The following is a 24920-nucleotide window of genomic DNA, read 5'->3' on the forward strand; positions in this document are numbered from 1 at the left end:
GTAGGCAAATGGATTTTAGCAATAAAGCTGAAGAGAAGAATACTTCTGAAAGTACTTAGAGCTTTATAGCCAGAATAAATAAAATTATTGTCTTGATAGAATTATTGCATTAGCAGAACAGGAGGAAGTTTTTACCTCTTTCTCCTGAAATTACTACCTTGTACCCTCTCCAGAGGATTGGATGATGGTCAGGAACAGATTTCAAGGTCGAATGCACAGGTTGCTGCACGGGGGAGGAGAAAGTTCCATTTGGTGATTATATTTTTGCTTGTTTGATCTTGGATTTTGAGCAATACATTGTGCAGCCTAAATGAAATGAGGAATTTGGAATAGGTGCTTAAGCGTTGAGTAACATTTTGACACATGTTGTACTCCTATATCAGTATGTGGGCTACTACATTTTGTGCTAGTTGAAACTTTTGAAGAGTCTGTGAATGCATCTCTTTTATTAGTGGGGCAAAAAACACAAACAGTGGCTGCTGAATCTAGATCCATTTATGGTCCAATTTATCCTTGCCTGATCATATCAGAGGAAGCCAGTGCTTCGGTCTGAAGATATAGGAGTGTCTCAACTCAGTAGAACTGTATGGGGTGATGGAATACCACCTGTGGTATCCTGTTTCCACAGATGGCTAGGTTTACAAGCAAACTATACAGTAAAGAGTTTCAGAATGCTGGATAATGCAAAGTGGATATCAAGCTATTCTTGAACTTAGCCAAAAGGCCAAAAAGTAATGACCAATTTCTGACCTCTCAATACTGATGCAAAAGGCTACTTTCAAATTCATCCGCCCTAAGGGCAGTAACTATCCTGGCAGGAGTTAAATTATTTATAATCAAGATTATTAACCTTCTCCTCTATGGCACACAGCTCTGTGTCTGTATGAACACACCTGCATTGAAATTAATTCAGTCCAAATTTCTGAGATCCATGTTGTATGCTGTCCCTACCCCCTGTGGCTAGAGCTTGGTTGTGCCTCACTGGAGGCCCAAATGAGATCCTATTGGTTGAAATAATGGTTGAAACAAGTGTTTGAGGGCAAGTTGCTAGCCCAGATCATGCTGGCTGATAAATCTACCTACTCTTGGAAGAAACAAATACCTGCTGATTTAGCTCATGGTGGAATTTGTTTGTTTGTATGGATTTATATGGCTGCCAAATCCAACCAGTGTGTCTCTGGCTTCTTTAATTATTTCCATTACAACAAAAGTAATAAATAAGGAAAAAAATCATTAAAAAAATCCAGATTTGCAAAATGGCAAACTGAATAGAATAGATGAAAACAACTAACAAAGGAGTTAGCTAGGCCCAAATGCTTGGGGAAAAAAACAGGTCCTGACCACCTTTCTAATGGCCAACAGAGTTGGGGTCCATTGTATGTTGGGGGGAAGGTCATTCCAGAGAGCAGGCAGCCATTGAAAAGGCATGCTTCTCAGGTCCTATGAGATGGCAATATTTACATGAGGGAACCTTGCCCTCATGTAAATCTTGCCATCTCATAGGACCTAACAACCTTGCTTGATGACCTCTCTGTAGAAATGCATAGAGCAGGCAGATGTTCTTGGGAGCAGGCAGTCCCACAAGCAGTCCAGTCCTATGCCATATAGAGGTTTAAAGGTGATAACCAGAATCTTGAATTGCATCCAGAAGCCTGTTGTAAGTAATGATGTCACATGGGTGTAATGGGTTGTGTCCATAACTACCCATGCTATTGCATTCTGGATCAACTGAAGTGTCTGGATGGTCTACAAGGGCAGCTTCAGGCAGAGCACATTGCAGTAATCCAGTTGGAAGGTGATTAAAGCATGATTGACAGTGAACAAGGCCTCCCAGCCTAGGAATATCAACCCACACATTATTCCTGCTGAGTTTAGAAAAAGCCACAGCCAAGGTTAAACCAAAAGTATCTTATTTCAGTTTAGAAAACAAGGCTAAAGCATCATTTCAGTGCTGAATGTCGTATGCCATTGGTACTCCTATGTCATCTCTAAATATCCTTATTGTAAAAAAAATGTAGTTCCAGCCTTGGGAAGAGGGAACAGAACAATGTATGTTAAAGGAGAAGAAAAGAATGCTTAGTGCTGAAAAAAATGGAAAGTGTGAGAAAGAAACTCAAAATAACCCTGCCATGATTTTGTTTGGTATAAGATGGACAGAGAAATGCTTTGAAGATTCTGTTATTCTACCCTACAACAATAAAGAAAATTCCTGAAATCTTTGCTGCTCCCTGACCTTGCCTACCTCAAAGAACTGACAGTTATAATACTTGCTTAGACCTACACAGAAGGGCATGTACTTTGGCAAGATTTTATGCCCTACTCTTGAAGGTGATGAAAGGAAGATTTCATAACACCCTTTATCAGAATGCTTCTGCATATGCTCAGATGAGTGGTTGTATCAGTTGCACATGTTCTTATGAGCAGCTCCCATACCACACCTGGCACTTAGTGCTAATCTCCCCTTTTATCAGTATATGCTTAGCTGGTCCCAGTCAAAACTTGTGCTGTTCCTTTGAAATCATTAATCCACTGAAATGTGCATGAAAGTTGCCAAATGTTGTACCTTGAGAAGACATTGGGTTTATACCGGCTTATGAAGCTCAACAGGCCTTTTTTTTTTACTAGTACAGTGGTACCTCTGTTCACAAACTTAATTGGTCGTGACCTGAATCAAATTTTCCCATAAGGTTCAATATAAATACGGTTAATCCGTTCTGACCCCTACGAATTTGGTCGCCAACCGATTTTGGTTGCGACCCGAATCAAATTTTCCCATAAGGTTCAATGTAAATACGGTTAATCCGTTCTGAACCATATGTATTTTTTTTTAAACCACAAAAATATGACACAAAGTACGGTACGAAGAGAGAGAACACTAACCTTGCTCGAGGTGACTTCTGGCGTGGAGGACAGGAAGGCGGGTGGGGAGGCGGTTATTGCTTGGAGGGAGAGTCCCCTTCCCTACAGGAAGCCACGACCACGTGTCACGGCAGGGAAAATGGCCACGGATCCTGTTCATCACCTGATCCGGCGTTCGCGAACGGTGCTGTTCGTGGCCCGAATTGGTCGTGAACAGAAGCATTTGTGACCCGAGGTACCACTGTATTACTAATTATTATTTCATTTTCTTTCTCTTTGTGTCTTGTATCCACTTTTTAATCTACTGCTGTTTTCTTTATCTGATTTATATACATACTGTTCTTTTGGTGTATGATCACAAATTTAATAAATAAACCATGAAGTTATAGAGCTGAGTATTCTGGGAGTTGAAGTCCACACATCTTAAAGTTCCAAGGTTGAGAAACACTGCTCTAGAGGAAGACTGTACAGTTAGATCAATAGTTTGAATAGGAGGTCTGCATTAGTCTTTTCATGAAAGTTACAAGTGGAAATACATCTTGCATACATTGTATTTTTTTTCTTGAGCAGAGCAGAGCAGAGCTGAAATCGCAGTGCCTGACAAACCAGACATAATTCAAGATTCTCTCTATAGTCAAACCTGGACAAAGATTTAAAGCAGGTGTTCCTAAATTTTTTGGTACTGCAGTCCCTTAACGTGATAAATGAATTTGCGTGATATTCCTCCATAAATAAAATTAAATGACAAATATTAAAACAGGAGGATACATACATAGGTTTAGCCATGTTCCACACTTGAGCTAGCGCACAGGCTAGCCTAGACAAAGCAGGACAAGTTCAGACAGTGTTCTTGCTTTGCATACAGAAGCCTGAATAGTTGAAAAATATTTTGCAACTCCTCTGGGGGTCCCATACCACACTTTACAAACTCCTGGATTAAGATGTTGAACTAGGACTGGGGAGATTGCAGTGCAATTCCACTTTCTCAGGTGTGGAAACTCACTGGGTGACTTTAGGTTAGTCATTCTTTCTCTCTGCTCAGTCTCAATCCTCATGTAAGCTGCCTTCAATTCCTGCAGGAAAGGCAGGCTATAAAACTAACAAAAAAAATATTGTATTTTAAAATGAATGCTTTAATGGAACTAAATGTATTCCATTTTTAGTCCACTGAGAATGGTAAAATCTTGTATGAACTATTAAGAAGCAGATATGGAGCCTCTGTTTATAACATTCATTCTGAAAATAACTTCCAATAAAACCATCTGTCAAAACAACTTTAGCAATTTGCAGTTGTGAGAGTTTTCCAGAGCTCTGTGTATATGTGTATGTGTACAATATATAAATTTTTGCACCCTTATACTTATTAACTGTCTTTCAAACCACAGTCAGCCTGCTTCTTGTTACCACTTTTCCAGATAAAATAACATTAATTTGTGACATAAATATCTCATGAAAGAAAGGACAGTTAACAATATTAAGAATTATTTCTGCAGCATAAACAGTGCTAATACTTCCAATTTGGGGAAATAAAAGAAGGTGAGTTTTTTAACCTGTAACACTCACTGACTGATACACTGATATTTCCCATCTCTTTCTCTCCTTCCCCCAGTTCAGTTTTGATACTTTTGTAGCATTCTTCACAACCCCTTGTCCTCTTATTACATTTCCAGAGGGAAATCAAGCATAATTGTTGTCAGCATCAGGGTGTTCATTTTTAATTAGAGGCTAATAGGAAAAACACTTTTCTATGTTGCAAGCTTAATTTATTACTCAATATTCAGTTATATTAGGAGCCTAAAACTTAAGAATTAGTTGTTTTTTTTTAATGTAACTAAATGTAATGTAATGTAACAAAGTAATATCTTTTGTCTCTATGTGGGTACATATTTTCTCCTGGCCTCTTGTGTTGTACGCTAGTATGTGTGCGCTGGAAAACAGCATGAGAGCTGCATACAGGTAGTCCTTCCTTAGCGACCACAATTGCGACCAGCAACTCCATCACTAAGTGCTGTGGTTGCTTAGCAGGAAATCACATAATCACAACAGACTTACAATATCACTTCCCATTTGGTCATTAAGTGAGTCACTGTGGTCATTAAGCGAAAACACGTGATTGCAACTTACCATTTTACTTCCACATCTCCCATTAACTCGGCTTGTCACAAGCTGGTTGGGAAGCATGCAGATGGTGATTATGTGACTATGGGATGCTGTGATGGTTGTAAATGTGAGGATTGGTAACAAGGTTGTTTTTTAACACTGTCATAACTTCGAACAATTGCTAAACAAGGTAGTCAGTAAGTGAGGACTACCTATACTCTTTCCTTCACTGGCTTTTCTCCCTGTGCTTGATCTGGTCCTGTTCTGTAAAGTTTTCAGAATGTTAAGTTTTGTTAAGTTCTGTTTAATTTTCAGATTGTGGTGGAGCCCACACAATGGTTCTATTGAATACTATCTCTAGGTGTGATTACCTTAGCTGTGAATTCTATAAATCTGTATGATGATTTTTATATGTTTTTGTATTGTCTTTTATTGTTTTAAATGGTTGTATTTTTGATTGTTTTGATTGTTTTAACTTTGTAAGCCATCCAGAGTCATATATGTATGAGATGGGCAGCTATATATATTAGAATAATAAATAAATTAGAATATTTCTTTAAGTCAGACTTACTGATAAATACCTTCTACATTACAGTATCCATTTTGTTATGTTATTGGATAATTTTAGTACTTGCATTATATTATTTTACTATCTTAATTAAAAGGCAAACACTTTGAAACATTTGTAGTCCATTACACTAGAAATTAATAGCCAACTTTTTAATTAGCATTGGCTGTAACTTTTATATTTAAACTTTTTTGGAAGTACCAAAATTTGCAGCCAAATTAGTGAATGAGGGAGTTATCCATCATTTTCTTGGTAGATTTATAAAAACCTATCAAGAGAACAAAGTGGTTAATACTACAGGAGATGAGCAATGGCAACCCCTGTTGCTGTTCCATTTAAGATATAAGGAATATTTCTTCATTGCATTCTTTTAAGCTGAGGCATGCTTTAGCCATAAGTCTAATAAGACTTAATTTAAAATTTCTTTCAAAATAAATATGGATAGATTTATCCCAAAATTTATTATAATGAAAATTTGCAAATGAATAGGTCTTCTAAATTATGAAATTGAAATGTATCAAATGAAGTCTGTAAACAGCTTATATAACTGAAAAGCATAAGTTATCTTTGCATGTGTTGTGAAAGAATAAATTGTATATACTGTGTGTAGCTTTGTTATTAGGTAGTGAAGAATATAACTTGGATGCTAGCTATTCTGTTTCAAGGTAGCAGACACAGTTGCCAAGGAGCAGAAGCAGATAACAGCAGACAAGCTGTAAATCAAAGACTTAGCAAAGTAAAATACTATTTGCAGTCCAAGAAGCAAAAGAGTAGTCTGGTTACGTTGTCAAAAGTCACAAAGCCAAATTGGGTAGTCAGCCAGTCCAGATGTCAGGAATTCAAGCACAGGATACACACAAGACACAAGCTAGGTTTTCAAACAGTTGTTTTCCAACACAGAGTGAAGGCAAAGCAAGCTATGTAAATCTCGTCTGCTGGCAGCTGGCTGCAATTGTTCAGCTTCACCCTTTGCCTTGCAAGGAGTCTCATTGATTGATGCTGCTCTGCTTGCCTCTGTGCATCTGGATCTGGGGCTTGGGGGTCGTGCCTTGTCATCTGACTACTCCATCAGGAGATGCCTGTGGCTGATCAGCCTCAGATGCATCATGGCTTAATGATTCCTGAGGCTGACATTCCACAGGCTCAGCTGGAACAAAATTGTCAGAATCAGATTCAGAGTCAGACTCTGAATCATGGCTCATAACACTAACAAATTGCATTCTAGAAGAGTAATTGCTTACATCACTCGGTGTTTCATTGGCTTTTGTATGGGTGATAACCCACACTGCATAAATAGACCTCTGCTTATTCAGCAAGATCTTCCTTCTCTTCATTGTGTTCCAGTTGGTTAGAAGATCAACAATAGACTTATAGAGCAAGTCACAACCTTTAAGTATCTAAGCATCCACTTTCAAACATCTGTTGGCTGGATCAATCAAGCAAAGGATCTTCTTATAAAAGCCCCTAAAATTTCCTTTGCAATTATTAAATATGCATCTCAGTATGGTAACAACTGTACCAGGAGCTATCAGATTATTCAAGGCTAAAATACTGGGCTTATGCTATATGGCACCCAGTTATGTGTATATACAGTATCTAGTCCAAATTTTGAAAGACTATAACCTGAGTTCGTTATTCCACTCTTAACTTCCTTATCTGGCTGGAATTAGACTATATCTCCATAGTCTCTGATACCTCAGATCCTGATTGAAGCAGATTCTTTGGGGAATACCTTTGGTCTGTCTCACCTTAGTAGATAGGTTTAAGTTCTTAAGAAGAATCTTACTGAGGTTTTTTCCCCTCAACATTAGCTGGTCTCACCCCTGATAAAACCACAGTTATCTTTCAGTGGAGAATCTGGGACCTGTATCTTTAAACTGATAGAATCAGTCTCCCACCTCCATTACAACTCTGTAACCACCTCCGCTGCTCCATTCCCAGATGTTTTATAACATTTCCCACACTTCACATCAGAGACTTTTCACCTTGGCCCAAAATGTCAAATTACCCATAAGGGTCAGTTGTAGATGTATCGATCTACAATTGATAGATACATCAGTATCTTCTGTGAAAACTGCACTTGTTTGTGTTCCGATATAGAAGTTGAATTTGTTTCACACATACTGTTAGACCGCCCTCTATACAACAAATGGAGGACTAAACTCATAATACCAGTTACTAAAGATCTTAATTGCTCCTCCTTTTTTTCTTGACGATCAAATTTCACCTCTTGCCAACAAGGTTGTAACAATAGCCATGGCTTGTAAAAATCATCTGGTGCCTCTCTTATATTATTAATTGCTTGAGGCTTTTTTGTATATGTTTTATTATATTGTTAATTTATATTGCTGTTTTATATCTGATGTGTTTTTATACTGTCTTCTTTTAAATACTGGTCATGGACAGTAAATAGACAAACATAAACATGGTAGGACTATCTGGGACAAAAGTAAACATTTAAATTGTATATTCAGTAGTAGTTTTTGGCACACACTGAAAGGTAAATGAGGAAAGAGCAGAAACCATTTAAGGAGGTTTTCACCTTTCTGTTTGAGTAATAAATTCAACTCACTTCTTGCAAAGCTAGGTATTAATTCATATTGCACTTTTCAGAAACAAGTATTATGCTTTTTTTATGTTGCTTTTAGGAAGAGGGATTTACACAGCGACCTATGTTCCATATTGTTCACGAAATAACTGTAATTATCTTCCATATTTCAGTGGAATCTGAAATTTTCAGTTTTGTAGACAAAAGGCAATTTTTATCTTTCAGGTGATGTTTGAAACATACCAGTTTTCTGGTGTTTACGTAGCCATTCAGGCAGTCCTCACTCTGTATGCACAAGGTAAGAATAAGTACTATTTTGAATTACATGTATCGTAAAGAAATATATTTGAACCAAACCCAGTCTGTAATTACAAAAATTCCTTAGACCAGACTCAGCCTTTCTGGTAGCGTTTTTGCCTAAGGATATTATTTTGCTTAGTCTAGTAAAATTTAAGGTTTTTGAAAGTGTAAGTGTAAACTAAAATGCATTCTTGTATAAGTTAATCTTTAGGGTTTTTTTTTTTTAAATGACTTTATTATTTTTAGTTGCTGTTCTTATTCTTTCTGGTGTTTATTCTTTTTGTTTTTATGAGTATCAGGTTATCATGGGTGTTCTATTATTGGCCTGTTTTAAGATATGTTTTGTAAAGTCCTAAGCAGATACACATATGTAAACAAAAAGTATCTGAAAAAATATTTTAGCAGTGTGCATTGTTCCACAGAAAGGAACAAAGTGCAGCAGAGTGAGAAAACGTATCAGAACAATAAGGTAGTAAACTCAGAATTAGATGGTATTGCATGCTGAAAAGCTTAGGCAAATAAAAATCCATTTAAAAAATCTTCCTGTCTAGTTTAGTCAGCTATAAACAGAAGCTTTTTCTTGTCTGGACTGAATGTGATTTTATTGCCTCTCATCTAGTTTATTACTGATTCCAAACATCAGTTCATCTACAGGTAGTCCTTGCTTAACGACCGTTTAATGATTGTTCGAAGTTATGACAGCCTTGGAAAGAGTGCTTTATGGCCCATAAAGCACTTCCAGGTGTCGTAAAATGTCGCATCCCCTCCCCCTGCAGTCACATGGCCTCATTTTGGGTGCTTGGCAACCAGCTCGCATTTACGACTGGTTGCCAGGTGCCCCACGATCATGTGATTGCCATTTGCAAACTTCTCTGCCGGTTTCCCCAGACAGACAGTCAGTGGGAAAGCCAGCAGGGAAGATTGTAGGCAGAGGGGATAGAGGGAATCTGAAATCTTTCTGCAGGCTGCAGAAACAGAGCTGAAATCTTCAGGATTTGAGTTCTGTTCCTGCCACCCCATGAAGGATTTCCCCTCCATGCATGGAAGGGAGGGGAAACCCTTCGTGGGGTGGCAGGAACGGAGCTCAAATCCTGAAGATTTCAGCTCAATTCCTGCAGCCCCATGGAGGGGAGGAGAAATAGTTTAGCAGGCTGCAGAAACATTTGAGAGCAAAAGGACTGCCTGCTGAAATCCTTCAGCAGGCAGCCCTTTCACTCATCTATTTAATGACCTGGGAGATTGCTTAACAACTGCAGCCAGGAGTGCCTCGATTGCAGTCATTGAGTGAAGTAGTCATGTGGGCATCTCACTTAATGACTGCTTCGCTCAACGATCAAGATTCCAGTCCCAATTGTGGTTGTTAAATGGGGACTACCTGTATAGCTCAATGTCATTAATGTACTACTGGCATCTTGCTCTAGTTTATAATGCAGATGTTAACATTGAACCCTGAGAGATGAGATGACATCCCAAGTCTTTTCAGGACAAACTGTAACTACATATTCTAGTGTTCCATGTGAAAAACATATATGAACAGCACCATTTTCTAGAATTGATTGTGCCAGTAGAAGTGGAACCAGTGAAACAAAGTATCCTGTATTACAGATGATTTTTTCCAGCAGGATTTTATAGCTAATATAATCAAACACCACTAAAAATTCTAAGAAAATTATCAGAGTCACTTGCAGCATGCATAAGGGATCTGTCGGGAAGGCCAAGGCAGCGTGGGTTTGAAAACCAAGCCTGAAATCAGATTGAAGTGTCCTCATGTGTTTTTTTTTTTGTTTTTCTTCAGGTTTACTAACTGGCGTTGTTGTGGATTCTGGAGATGGTGTTACTCACATCTGTCCAGTCTATGAAGGTTTTTCTCTTCCTCATCTCACCAGGAGATTAGATATTGCTGGTAGAGATATTACCAGATATCTCATTAAAGTAAGTTGGAGATGTTAAATATGAAAAGATATATTGCCAATTTTAGTATGTCTTGAGCTCATTTTTTCACAAGCCTACGATGGGGAAAATCAGAAAGCCAGACAATGGGATATTTCTCACAAAACTGTAATATTATTCCTTAGGAAGGAATGGACACTGAGCATTTATTCAGAATACCAGAAAACATTTACTTGCTGAATTCTAAGCTACATCTGCAGCTTTGAAGTGATTTACTGCAATATTAAGGCATTTATATAAATGAAAAATTGTCTTGCAAAATAGTGTACTGGCAATGAAGAAATAAGTGAAAGATTACTTCCAAAAGTTCCACTCAAAGAGGTTTAACCTTGATAAGCTATTCAAGGAACAGTACTTTTATTATCAGTAAGCAACTGTGCCTTGGATACCACTAGATCTTAGAGCAAGGCCTCCTTGCATTGTCTTGAGAATCCAGTTGTCTGTTGCAGAAGACAATTATTTTGTTTGTTTGTGGAGAAGACATTCACAGAGACACATGCAAGGTCCTCATCAATTTGGGTTTTAAAACTGGGCCAAGCAAATGAACAATGGTAAATGTTCTTGCAACTAGCCTCCTTGGGAGGTAGACAGCAGAGTTTTGTGTAAGAAAGAGTCTAGGGACTCTCTTCAAGAACAGGAGTATATTCTCTGGGCAATTTTAAAGTATTTATAGATCAATTTGCATGTATTCTGTTAATGTCTGATGAGAAACTCAGTTGATATGATTGAGTTCAAAATAAAATGTGAGCAGCAACCATCAATCAAGATACAATATATCTTTGGTGTTTTTACTATAAAAGATAACATGTCTCAATCTGAAAGCCTCGTTTTGTTAACCATAATGTGATTCCTGTAGCAACTGATCTGTCTTTCACAAGCCTGAAAGCTGTTTTCAGGTCTGCCATTAACTATCTTATTTCAATACTAGCTACTTTTACTACGAGGCTATGCCTTCAATCATTCTGCTGATTTTGAGACTGTTCGCATGATTAAAGAAAAGCTCTGCTATGTGGGTTACAATATTGAACAGGAGCAGAAATTGGCCTTGGAAACTACCGTGTTAGTTGAGTCCTACACAGTGAGTATATTTTAAAAAGTGTCCATTGTAATGCAAAAGCAGATAACCTGTTATTTTTCAGCTCTAATAAATCCTAGCTGGCATAGCCAGGGTTTATATGTCTATTTATCTATATGTCTCTTTATCTAAGAGATCTGAAGAGTGCTTAGAGTATTTGCCCCTGGTAAAACACTTCAGACATTAATGCTGTAGGAGTAAGTAGAATAACACAAAATGGTGCATACATCCAAAAGATCATCCAAACTTTTGAGATCTCTAGAATGCTTCATTAGGCAAAAATGGGACAGGGGAAGAAGCAAGAAAGTCCAAAAATTGGACCAGGTGATTCAGCACAAGGTCTGCCATTCAGAATTGCCCTCAAAGTAGACATTGTAAGTTGAATGTTATCACTGGTAATTGGTATTAATCAGTATCAGGCTACACCCAGTATTCAGAAAATGTCTGTTTCCCCATTCTTATTTTAAATGTTCTTCAGGTTGATTGCTTTAATGGATGGCAAATACAAAAATATGAATGTGTTGTTTCTTTTTTTCCTTACTTTTCTTAAACCTTAATTAGATTGGCTGCTTTATGGTGTGATAGCTATGACCATGATCAATTAAATTTTATGAGTCTTAATAGAAATTTTTATTTTATTGAAAAATGATAGTAGCTAGTAATGAAGGGTAAATATTACTTTAGGTAAGCAGTAGGTACTTATAAAGTTGTAATTGCCCATCATTACTAGCAACTAGTATGTCCTTTAATAGAATTATAGGATTGAAAGAGAATTGGAAGTCTTCTAGTCCAGCCCTCTGTCCAGGGCAAGAATCCTCATCTCATCTCAGACAAATGGCTGTCCAACCTTTGTTTGAAAACTTCCAGCAATGGAACACCTACAACTACAGGAAATTCTTCCTTATTTCAAGTTCAGATCTCCTTTAAAGCTTTCGCCCATTGGTTCTTGCTCTACACTTAGGAGCTGTGGAGAATAAATTCACTCCCTCTTCCTTGTGACAGCCCTTCAAGTATTTGAAAAACGGTATCAGGTATCCTCTTGGCTTTCTGTTCTTTAGGCTAAAACCTAGTCCCTTTAAATGTTCATAAGAATTAACCTCCAGGCCTCTCACCATCTTACACATTCTTCTTTGCACTCTTTCCAGTTCTTCAGTGTCCTTGTATTGTGATCAGAACTTGACACAGTGTTCCAGGTGTGGTCTGATCAATGCAGCTTTGAGCAGTACTATCAGTTTCCATGATTTCAACACTATATTTCTGTTGATGCAGCACACTGCTGGCTAATGCTTAATCTGTGGTCTATCAGAATGCCCGTCCTTCTTACAGATATTATTGCCAAGCCAGATACCACTTATCTTGTACCTGTACATCTGGTTTCTCCTACCTAAGTGCAGAACCCTTGATCTGCTTTTCTTGGATGTGGCCCAGTGTTCAAGTCTGAATCTTGAGTCTGTTTTCTGTGGTGATAGCAATTCCCCCCACCCCCCACCCCTTTTGGCATCTGTAAATTTCTGTCCTCTAAGTCACTTATGAAAATATTGGAGACCGCTGGGCCTTGGACGGAACCCTCAGGTACCCCACAGGATGAATAGACAGGTGAATTGATTTAGTTAGTTTATGAAGCCACCCATCTCACTGCAGCAACCCTGGGCAGCTAACAGTAAATAAAATAAAAACCAACAATCCAAAATAGTTAAAAAACAGACAGCTGTCAATATACAGTGTGCCAAAAGTCTAAATAGATCCTTTCCATCTTACCAATCAATAACAAATAGACAGATAATAGGCAGCTAACCAACATGGCTCATCTAACAACCCAGCTCAATTCTTGAGGGAAACATCTGATCTTTAACACTTGAACATGAAGACCAACATGACTGTTCCAGCCTCTTTCCATGTTGATACACTACCATTAAGACCCACTTATTAGATGCAGTTGTTCAAGCAGCTGTGAATCTATCTGGATGTACCATTTTATCAATAAGGCTATAGTCAACTTTGTGAAATGCCTTACTGAAATCTAAGTATGGTACATTCACAGCATTCCCTCAGTCTACTAATCATTTTGTTAAGGAAAGCAGTATGATTTGCCTGGCACAACCTGTTTTTAACAAACCCTTGCTGTCTTCTAGTAATCCTTCCTAAGTTCTTGCAAACCCACTGCTTGATTATCTTTTATAAGATTTCCCCTAGTAGTGATGTCAAACTGACTGGTCTGTAGTTTCCTGGACCACTTTTGCCCTTTTTTAAAGATGGGAACAAGAGTAGCTCTTCTCCAGCCTCCTGGTACTTCCCCTGTACTCCAGTAGTTCTCAAAGATTATAGTCAGTGGTTCTGAGGTTGCATCCTCCAGTTCCTTTGTTATGACGCAAGATCTTCTGGACTGGATTTACTTTATAAATACATAAGAACAGTCCTGCTAGGTCAGACCAAGGCCCATCTTAACCTAACATTTTGTTTCTTGAGTGACCAACCAGGTACTTCTGAGATGTTTCTAGGAAGGGATTAGAGATGTACCTTTATTACCCTTATCACCATTATTCCCCTGCACCTGCTATTTGGAAGCATGCTGTCCCCAATCCAGAAGTAACTGATAATTCTTGATAGACCTGTCTTCCATGAATTTATCCAATCCACTTAAAGTCTTCCAGATTTTCATCACATCTTATAATCAATTCCACAGGTTAACTTTGTGCTATGTGAAGAAGTGATTCCTTTTGTCTGATTTAAATCTTCTGGTCGGCTTCCCTCCCTATTCATATTCTATATACCATGTCCGGTTTTACACCTCTCACTTATGTCCCCATTTGTTTGCCTTTCTCTGTCTAAAGAGTCCCAAGCTTTATAGCCTTTTCTAGTAGAGAAGGTTTTTTTGAGCCTCCTGCTCATTTTGCCTACCCTCTTCTGTATATCCTTATCTATAATAATATATAGATAAGAGAGCCAGTTTGGTGTAGTGGTTAAGGCCCCAGGCTAGAAACCGGAGACTGTGAGTTCTAGACCTGCCTTAGGCACAAAGTCAGCTGGGTGAGCTTGGGCCAATCACTCTCTCTCAGCCCTAGGAAGCAGGCAAGGGCAAACCACTTCTATATACACACATGCATGTACACACACACACACACACACACACACACATACATACATACACAGAGTATGTATGTTTGTAAGGTGGGAATAAGTGAAATAGTACCAACAGTGGTTATTTTGACAGTGACAATTAACACTACAAAGGATAGTGTACACATCTTGCCTAGGTTATTTGTTAATGTAATTTTTTTTTTTTAATGGAACTGGTCTAAGATTTGAATATATAGATCAGTAAAGAAAAGGCTGAAGGCTGAAACATTCTTTTTTTCCTGAGTTTTTAAGATTTTATTGGCAAACAAGAAAGGGTTCCAGTATTAAACATTCTTAATGTTTTCTTTAAAAAATTGGGTTATGACATTTATAACCAAAACCAACATTGTAGCAAAGGGAGCAAGATCCAAGTTATACTGAGGAATGTGGAAAATTCCCCAGCAAGCTTTTGACCTAGTCTAGGGGAAAGAGTGTATAGTGATAACAGGACTATATCAGACTGCCCCTATTTTACAGCTCCCAGATGGCAGAATTATTAAAGTTGGAGGTGAACGATTTGAGGCACCTGAGGCCCTGTTCCAGCCTCACTTAATCAATGTGGAAGGAGTTGGTGTTGCTGAACTGCTGTTCAACACTATCCAAGCTGCTGATATTGATACCAGGTATGAGTTGGAAATCTGTAGTTCTTACATGATATCACAGGTTTTTTTTTAAAAAAAAACACACACACAAACTTTATGGGGAGAAGAGACATGTCCTGATTTGTAGCTCTACTTGCATATAGAAATTCTTTGAAAAGAAAGAAGTTCAAGGATTATAAGAAAATGGCAGTACATGTGGTATTTATCATTGTTACAGAGAGGATACTGAATGGAAGTGGGGAGGATATGGCTATTACAGTGTTTGCATATGTATTAGTGGATTATCTTTCTTTTTATCAAAGTCCAATATTTGATTTAACTAGTGGGGGGGGGAAGGCCTGCCTGCCAAAGCTGAAAGTTTGTTAAATGGTGAATGAGAGGGAGGGAAGGAAGGAAGGAGAAAAGAAAAGAAAAGAAAAGAAAAGAAAGAAAGAAAGCAGGCAGGCAGGCAGGCAGGCAGGAAGGCAAGAAAGCAAGCAAGCAAGATTTCATACTGTAGCCTAGGAGCAAAAGGCAGCACAAGCCACAGACATTTGAGCATTAGCCTTGTGAAAATAACTGTCAACCATAAGCGTGACATATTGGTGTGTTGAAGGCAGGCTGCAGCCAAGAGACCATGTGAAGGCTGAGGATGCATGATTGGAAGCAGGGAGCTAGAATAACACCCAGCCTTACAAACCAGGCCAATCCTGGAACCATATTAGCTTCTCTAGCAAGTTAAAACAGCAGAGATGAATAGTGGGCATAGATACCAGTTGGTGCCAACTCTGGCAACCCTGCAGACAAAGCACATGTTGTCTGTTAAATCTGAGGTATCCTAACTGAGGTCCATTAAATTGAGGGTTTACTGTATATACCTGTATATACTGGAGTTTCTACATAAATGTTGATTGTTTACATTGTGAGGTGTATGTTCTGTCTCTAGATCTGAGTTCTATAAGCACATTGTATTATCTGGCGGTTCCACAATGTACCCTGGCCTACCTTCACGCCTAGAACGTGAACTTAAGCAGCTTTATCTGGAGCGAGTTCTGAAAGGTGATGTGGAAAAACTTTCAGTAAGTACTCACCCATCAAGTAATTCTTGATTACAACATACACAAGGTGGTCACTAGAGGGAGCAAGATGGTCAGTAATACAGTGGACAGCCTGAATTAAGTTTGTGAGTTTTGAATAGTTAGCTTTGAATAGAGATTATTAAAATTATACATCAGAGTATTATACACTGTGAACTACTTTGGATCATAGTAGATTTTGAAGATCTGTTTAGTATGATCTTTAAAAGCAAATGCGTTATTAGAACTAGGAAGAACTGGTTTATTCTTGTTCTCTTCTTCATAGCATCATTTGACATTTATTTTCATGAATCTCTTAACAGTTCATAGGACAAAATTGTGTGTCTTAAAATAACATTTCAACTTATTAACATTAATAGTTTTCTTTAGGACTTTGGAGCAATGCTGCCTTTACGGACTCATCAGAACACAAGTATCTTTCATTTTAGAAGAAGCTCTTTGTTCTAATATCCTGTAGCTTATTAAATACTGCACAATTAAAAAACAGTGTATACTTCTGCCTTATAGGATCTACTTTTATTTCTTTATTAGCACCTCACACAGTTCCAGCTTCTCACAGTTAATGAGAGAGTTGGAACCAGTTGTCTGTTGCACCCATGAACCATTATCTTATTTAAAGGATAATTCTTGGGAAGAGGTATACATATATATGATAATATATAGAGATAGATAGATACAGTTATAGATGTAGAGATAGAGATAGATACCTTTTGACCTATATATTTAATATACTAAATCTTTGGGATGAGATCTGGTTGTGATCCATAACTGGTGAAACAGCAACCGTCAGAGGATTGGATATCTTCTGCCTTTTCAGTTCCCTAGTTCTGTTCTATAGGGTTGTGGGATCATCAAGAGTAGATTATGGGTGTTGCAGAGGGAACAAAGGATAGAAAAGCCTGTTGCATAAGTAGAAATCAGCTTGCACAACATTAGATAGTTCTCTTTACCCTAAAGAGAAAACTTTAATTAAAAATTCCCCAAATTCAATGGCTTAATGATTTTAAAAAACTCCAAGTAATTTATATACTAATAAAAGAATATTCCAATATTTATTTATTTACATGATTTAATATACAGTGGACCTAATAGGTCCATTATATTCCTATTGTTAAGAAAATGTGCACATCAAGTACACATTGATCAGAATTAATCTAAAACTGGAAACAGGAGCTTAAAACTCCACTTTGTCCCATAGCATTTACACTAATTTGTAACTATAGTTTCATATTTAACAATATTCTTGCATGTAATTCCCTGAACTAAGACATCGTTTACAAATGTTTTTATTAACATTTAAATACATGAAGTCATTATCCACTTATCAAAAAAGTTAAGTCATTTAAATCTTTCATCATCATCATCATTATTGCTTGGCAATTTTGCCCCACAAACTTCAGTAATATTGCTTATCTTTTTTCCTGTAAGAAATTTAAGATTCGAATTGAGGATCCACCTCGTCGAAAGCACATGGTGTTCCTAGGTGGTGCAGTTCTTGCAGACATCATGAAGGACAAAGACAACTTCTGGATGACCAGACAAGAATATCAAGAGAAGGGAGTGCGTGTGCTTGAGAAACTTGGGGTGACTGTTCGATAAACTCAGAGTCTTTTTCCCATCACTGCTTTGATGCTGTCATTCCTTTATTACCAATCTTTGAAGTCATTCAGCTACGTGAAATGGAAAGGCCTGTCACTGTCCTTAGGCTCAAAGGCTAGGTTTTGTTCCGCTCCTTTTTGTTAGATATTTGATAATGTGGCTATATTTAACTACTTAATTGGACCACTTCTCTGCAAACAAAACAAGGGCAAGACTGGCCTGTCTACTGCATTGTTTCCTTCCCAGTAGGCAGTTGGATAATTCCAATAAGCTTTTTTTCCTTTGCTTTATTGCTGTAACGCTATCAGCTTTTGTCCATAAGCTCATCATGGATCAAATACTTTTGTTAGCATGAGAGGACTCGAAGAACAGTAGTTCTTGACTATCATGTGATTATAGTGATTTATTTTTGATTCTTCTGCCTTCATCCTATTTGCTGTTTAGTGACATTATTTCTTACATAGGAACTCTGAAATCAGGTCAAATTACCAGCATATTTTTTTTTAATATTATCCCAGAATATTTTTAGAACATAAGGCTTAAATACCATGATAACTGGCTATGAACACATGAATCAGGCAGTAAAGGTTAAGGAGAAAACTCAATATTATTCTTTCTAAAACGGCCAGTAATTTGCTTGGTTGTTGCTACAAATTATCTAAACTTCTTGCATTTTTCTCTCAGAAGTGTATTTTCCTACTTTGACTGGGCGGTAGGAAATCTTTTTGTCCTCTTGGATACATATAGTTAGGTCCCATTCCCCACCCCCAATATTTCCCCAGTTGTTTTGGTACCATTTCTTCTTTCCTTGCTATTGGGTGTAAAGGGTTGTTGTTGTTTTTTTTAAAATGGGCAACATTAGAATGTCATCTGGGACTGGATTTCCTGGATATTATCTATTATAAGTAATATGTTTTAAAAAAAAGTCTGTAAACTTGAATTATTGGTACAACATTACAAAAAAAATTGAATTGTATTAAATTTTGAACACAGTAAAACAGTGCCAAGTAATTATTGCAAAAAAAAAATTATATGACTGTTAAATGTTATTTAAAATCATCCAAATATTTATATATGGAAATGTCCATAGGTTGTAAAAAAATAACCTTGAATTTGTAGCAGTGAAAAAAACATCTGGGAATGTAGGCCTTCTGTTTATCTGGTAAATATTCAGCTTAATCTTGATTGGGAAGAAGAGAAATAAAGCAAGTATTTGAAATACTGTGTCATTACAGGCAAACATACCACTGAAAAAAGGTATGGTGACTGTTATCACCCACTGAAATTAGATTTATCAGAAAACAAGAAAGCTGCTTTTCCCAAAGCCTTTCCTGGTCAATATGTGTTCTTTCAACCATATATGCTTATAAAATACAAGCCTCTCAAAAATTTGGCTGGAGTAGCTTCAGGCAGCATAAACAGCAGATAGACAATTGAAGGAAGTTGTCTCACATGAAAAATAATGGCTCCAAATATTTATTTCTGCTAGTACTGTCCTTTTTTAATGCAGGAGTGATAAGCTCAACAAACATACATGGCCTTAACATAGTATTTGTAAAGATACTTGTTACAAACAAGCATAAATCTGCAAATGTGCTCCACGGTGGGTTGGGATCCAGGAAACAGCATAATAGTGAGTATTTTGAAATGGCTCCACTTACTCTGTTTTTCATTCTTGCTTAACTTAAAGCTTTTACTCTTTTCTCCTTGTTTCTATTTGTTGGCAACAAGCGTTTGTTAACTGGTCAATGTAATTTTTAACAAGATGGCACTAGAAGATGGCACAGTCAAATGGATAAAGTACATCTTAAGTACTTTGCCTGAAATACATATGTTCTAAAGTTTTTAAAGAATCTAGAGGGAGCTCTCTGAAAATAGAGCATGCTATTGAAATTAAATAATAGTCATTTTAAAAACAAAACACATACATTAAAAAAGCATAAACAGAAATGTGTATAAAGGTGTTAAAAAAAAGACAGCCAACTTCAAAAAACAGTAATTGCATGACAACCAAAGCAATTAAACTATCTTCCTTCTCATTTGACTTTTCCTGGTTGCATTTGTCAGAGGAAACCAAACTCCCACTAGTTTCATCATTTTGGAAAGAATGTATCTTATTAAAAGGGAGACAAACAAATTGGGCTGAGTTAAAGTGAAAAGACTATACCATAGGCTAACGCAGTTCTCCTACCATGACAATTCAGAAGGAGCTTTTGAAAAATCTTCATTCGCAATAGAAACTTTTCTGTGGATAGAGGTTTCTATCAGAAATAGAAAAAAAGAATAAGAGCTTTAGATTTAAATGAAGTAAATTATATCCAAAGCTTTCAGAAACAAATTTAAATTAAAAGCCAGATTGGCAATTATTAATTTCTAAAAGAATTATGTTTAGAAAGCTGCAAAAATATTACTGTGTCATTTTTTGTGTGTTGAAGGCAGCAGAAATCAATGGCTTGTTATGCTGGGTTGTGGCCACAGACAATAATGTACATAGGAATTGCAAAGATAAGGAGTCCCAAGAGGGGATAAAGGGATAAAAAAGAAATTAACTGAAAACTGGCTGTGATTTTCCTAGGATCTGTTAAAGGTGAATGAAGCTAATTGCATGCAAATTAACATACCTTTTCCCAGGCTCCAGTCTAAGACGTTTAGCCACTGATTTGCACTCTTGTCAAGATAAGAAATAGCTTTAAAAGGCTTAAGGTACAGATTGGAGCCTAGACTTTGTCATAAACGTTTCTCCAAACCTGGCAGTCATTTTGCCTTAAATGGAGAAAGAACCAAACAAGTATAAAAAGTTCTTTTCCGATCAAATAGCATTTACAATAGGGAAAAATGCCTTTTAGTGATGTAAAATAAAAATAGAGGTTGCTTACCTGTACATTTAACAGAGGTGCAGATCTCTTGCAATAAAGATTAAATCAGCCCTGGATGAATGTAGAAGGCATTTGCAAACATTACTAAAAGGTAGACAGGACCTTCTGAAGTGAGGGCAATGGCTGATGATTGAATACATTGATTACAATTCAGAAAAGTTAATAAAAATGATTTATGCATGTCATTCCATTATATTCCTTAACAGAAGGTCACATGTATTGCTTAAAACCTGAGGAAGTACTGGAATAGAATGGTAGCAATAAAAAAAAGAGCAGTCTATCACACACATACATTTCTAACAAAGGTGAAGAATCACAGTCCAGATTTAAATACTGTATGTGTTAGAGTCAGTATGCAGTAAAATGATTAGGCCTTATTCTTTTTGCTTGCTGCATAGATGGGAACAGCATGAAACTGAGGAAAAAACTGACACAATATATTAGAATGGAAAAGAATGGAGCCAAATTTGTTGTCACTTACAGGGCATGGCTAAAACCAACCAAACATACCAGCGATGATCTTCATCTTGTTCTGGATAATGCCACTTCCATCTCACAGATCCTCAGTCACATGCCTGAACTTTAAGCTGCCATTAACTAACATCAAAAGCTGCATGTGTATCCATAATACAGTCACAAATATTAAACCCTGGAGCACATCTTGATGCCAGCTGTGTTCTTATATCAGCTTTGACAACTTGATGACAGGACCTAATAATGCCAACCAAAACACTGCAACACTTCCTTGTATGCTTCCTGGCATAAAATCTTATGCCATAATAAATATTTGAGTCTTTAAGGGCACAAGATATTTATTTATTTATTTCTCAGACTTATATGCCACTTGAATCGCAAAACTGACTCTAAGCAACATACACTCCAAACTAGTAACAAAATATTATATACCCTCAGTATACAATATAATAAAACACTTATTATATCATGCTAGAACAATTAATCCACCACCTGGAGAGTTCCTTCCTCAACTCTCCATCCTCCTCCTGAAGGCTTCCTGGAAGAGCTGAGTCTTCATGGCTTTTCTAAATGCTACCAGATGTTGCTGTTGCTGAAGCCAGGGGCCTCTTCTGAAGGAGACAGAATAGAAATGGTTCACTGAGTCAGTTAATGTGAGGAGGCACTAACTGGAGAAAAGACAGGGTCTGGTACACTGAATTCCTCTCCTTCCCGAACCTCAACTTCCATGGCCATAGGTATGGCATTGTCTTCAGTTTAAGCAAACAAAACCAACTGCAGACTTCTCCATTCAACACAGGGAGATGGTATTAAGGAACAAGAAAAGGGAGCCTCTGAAACCTGTATTAATTCTTTGCTTTAATTAAACTGAGTAGAGATCTTCTTCATTAGCACTTGGATGGGAATCCACCAGAGAATCAGAGTGACAGGCTAGTTGGAAAGTTGAAAAAAATACCCTGGAAGAAGACAGTGGCAAATAGTATTTGTCATGCTGTTTATGTAGTCACCAGAAGTCAAACCTTCTGCTCAGAAATACATTCCCCTGAATTCAGTGGGACTCAACTCCAGGAGACTGTGTTCAAGATTGTGGAGAATTTACGCTGGAGTGAAAGTAGACCTTGTAGAAAGTAGACTGATTTTGCAATGTGCTTGTTAACAAAAATGCTGGGCTTAGCTTCAGGGTTGGGAAATATCAGGACAAGCAAGCACACAACATCAAACAGTTCTTCTGACCAAATGACCTGAGATAATTGATACGTACAGTACTACATCCTTCATCCTAAAGATGATAACATCAAAGTTTAGGCAATGTGTATTTAAATTCTGCTTTACTCATATAGTTCTGCTATACCCTTATTGCATTGCTTCTGGTTGAATTATTTGTACTGCTTTCCTTCTTCCATATGAAGTTATCTAGAAAACAGACAGTTCACTGTAAAGTCAGCAGATTTCTCATGGTTGATGTGTTTGTTACCTGTTATTTGCATATGGTAATCACTTTATCTGCATGCTTTCCTCCCCCATCTGGGGACATTTGGGAACATCAACATCCTGGAGATTGAATTTCTGCATGTCCAGCTCACTGGGGAAAAGAGAAGACTATGTTCAGAAGCCAGTGTTTTGCCCCCTGAAAATGACAGGCAGAAATACTTTTTGCATGCCAAAAAAAGGGGTGTGGGAATTGAGCAGTTGTCTGTTACCTGTCCATGCTCTTTGTTGCTGGAAGAAGAGAGGAGTTGAAGGAAATGACTTTTAGGTGCTGTTGGGTTCAAGAATATGGACAGTCTGTTTCTTCAGGCTGTAGACTTGTCTGGTAAAATAATTAACAGTGAGACAGATGGAGAGGAAGGCATCATCACATCTGCACAAGGCAGGATGGCTGGAACAGTGCAGAGGAGGAATTGGGGAGGGAATCCCCACTAGCCGTGCGGAAGGACAGAGATTGCCAAGAATAGTTAAACTGATTTAGGAAGAAAAGCTGAGGGAACAAACTGATTTCACCTCCAATTGTGGTGTCAGCCAAAGAGAGAAAGAGAGAGAAGAGGAGGAGGAAGAGGATAGAGATTCCAAACAGTTTTCAACACACACACACACACACACATACCTTTTCACCTTCTCTTATCTGGTTATCTCAGAAACAGGGAATATGGACCTGGGATAGGAGTCTTATGATCCTCAAACTACAATTCTCAGCTGTGTCTAATCAATGGACATTTGTGAAGGATGCTGGGAATTGCAGTCCAGCCACATCTGGAGAACCTTAAGTTTCCTCTGAAACAGCAGAACTAATAAATCTAGTTTATTTTATCAGAAGAATGTGCTGTAGTTTATGAACAGCACAAGAATAAATAATATCCTTCATTTTGAACAATTTCTCCATCTTAATTCCCAAGTCAAACAATAGGAAAATAATAAATGGCACTTACAGGAGTGTCATGTAAAGGTAGACTGGGAGCAAGTTGAGATTTATAGGTAGGTCTCTTTAGGATTTCCAAGAATTTCTTTAACTTAAACTCTTTAATGATGGAAGCACCAAAATGTTCTCCCACATCAATAATATCATGGAAATGAAAGAAGGTATGTGGTTAGGAGTGAATAGACTGTGAATTCAGATGAATTCTGGTGCTCAGATTGTCTGATTCAAAATTCTTTAGTTCTAAATGTATCCAGTATAATTCTATGTATCCAGGTTGCCTGTACTTGTTGGAGGATTTTAAAATAAGAAATATTTATTTCATGACCCTGAAGTCTGAAAAGTCTGAAAAAACTTCACAGTTCACTTTTAATAGTACAGTAATGATTAGTTTGGGGTCCTGTTTTTTTGAAAACTTCGTTAGCCTTTTTTAGTACTCAGAAAGGCAAAGTCTCAAATCAAATCAATCAGTCAATAAACAAGGAAGGAAGCATATCCTTTTTATTGAGAGTGAGACATAAGGGGCCTTCCAACTCCCATCAGACCCAGCCAGCATGGCCAGCAGTTAAACATTCTAGCGTTGCAGCCCACAGGCTCTTCATTCACTCAAGTGTGGGTGCACAACATGCAGCCTTCCAGATGTTGATAAACCACAACTTTAAAGCAGCCTGGCCCGTAGTGAGTCTTGCTGGAAATGGCATCTTACTGACATCTGGAGTGCACCTCTGTGTGTTTTCCATTCCTGCTCAGAGCTTAGTCCTTATTGAGCTGTTTTTATTCACCCTACTCCCACCTTTTAAAAGAAATTTCCTCCTCTGATGGTGTGTTATATTTATGCAAACCTTGAAATTCTCCAGAGCTCATTGTCTTTTACTCGTATCTATTTTACCATCATAAGAGACTGTGGGCCATAGAAATGAAGGATTGTGATACCACTTCAGCCATGTGAAAGCAGTAGCAATGTTATCCAAGAACTTGCATGCTTTCCCTGAAGGACAAAATGAACGAATATTATAGCACTCATTAACTCCCAATTAAAACCTGACTGCAACATTGCTATGCCACTTTTTCTCACTTTCTTATCTGTAGTTTTTGCTTCTCCTTGTTTTTTGTTTTGTTTTGTTTTTCTGTTCTTCAGATGCAGTTCCATGCCAACATTATACAGGGACTTTATGACATCATAGCAATGAGATTTAAAATATGAAATAATACTTTCAGATGAATTATGGCACCTCACTTTCAAAATACCTTCCATTTAAAGTGTTTTCTGCTCAGTCACAACTTCTAAGTGCATGCTCAGATGAAGAGGATTTAAGCATCTCTTGCACGCTCTGTTCAGGGTTGTGCATGCTGCCATCAAGTG

At 37.6% G+C, this 24920-nt stretch overlaps 1 protein-coding gene across 1 annotated transcript in view; it reads left to right on the top strand.

The window, feature by feature from the left end:
* Positions 1-19833, top strand: part of ACTR2 (actin related protein 2) — a 33217-nt gene extending 13384 nt beyond the window's left edge. Inside the window, exons 4-9 of the mRNA XM_007429831.4 lie at positions 8301-8373; positions 10171-10307; positions 11254-11403; positions 14995-15140; positions 16045-16177; positions 17624-19833. Of these exons, the coding sequence (XP_007429893.1) occupies positions 8301-8373; positions 10171-10307; positions 11254-11403; positions 14995-15140; positions 16045-16177; positions 17624-17794 (810 nt within the window). The 3' untranslated portion in view covers positions 17795-19833. The remainder of the gene's footprint in view (positions 1-8300; positions 8374-10170; positions 10308-11253; positions 11404-14994; positions 15141-16044; positions 16178-17623) is intronic.
* The last annotated feature ends 5087 nt before the right edge of the window (positions 19834-24920 follow it).

This window comes from Python bivittatus, unplaced genomic scaffold (genome assembly GCF_059951505.1).
Source record: "Python bivittatus isolate LINGU-HERP-01145 unplaced genomic scaffold, Pbiv_v1 ctg000020_np1212, whole genome shotgun sequence".
Lineage (NCBI taxonomy): Eukaryota > Metazoa > Chordata > Lepidosauria > Squamata > Pythonidae > Python > Python bivittatus.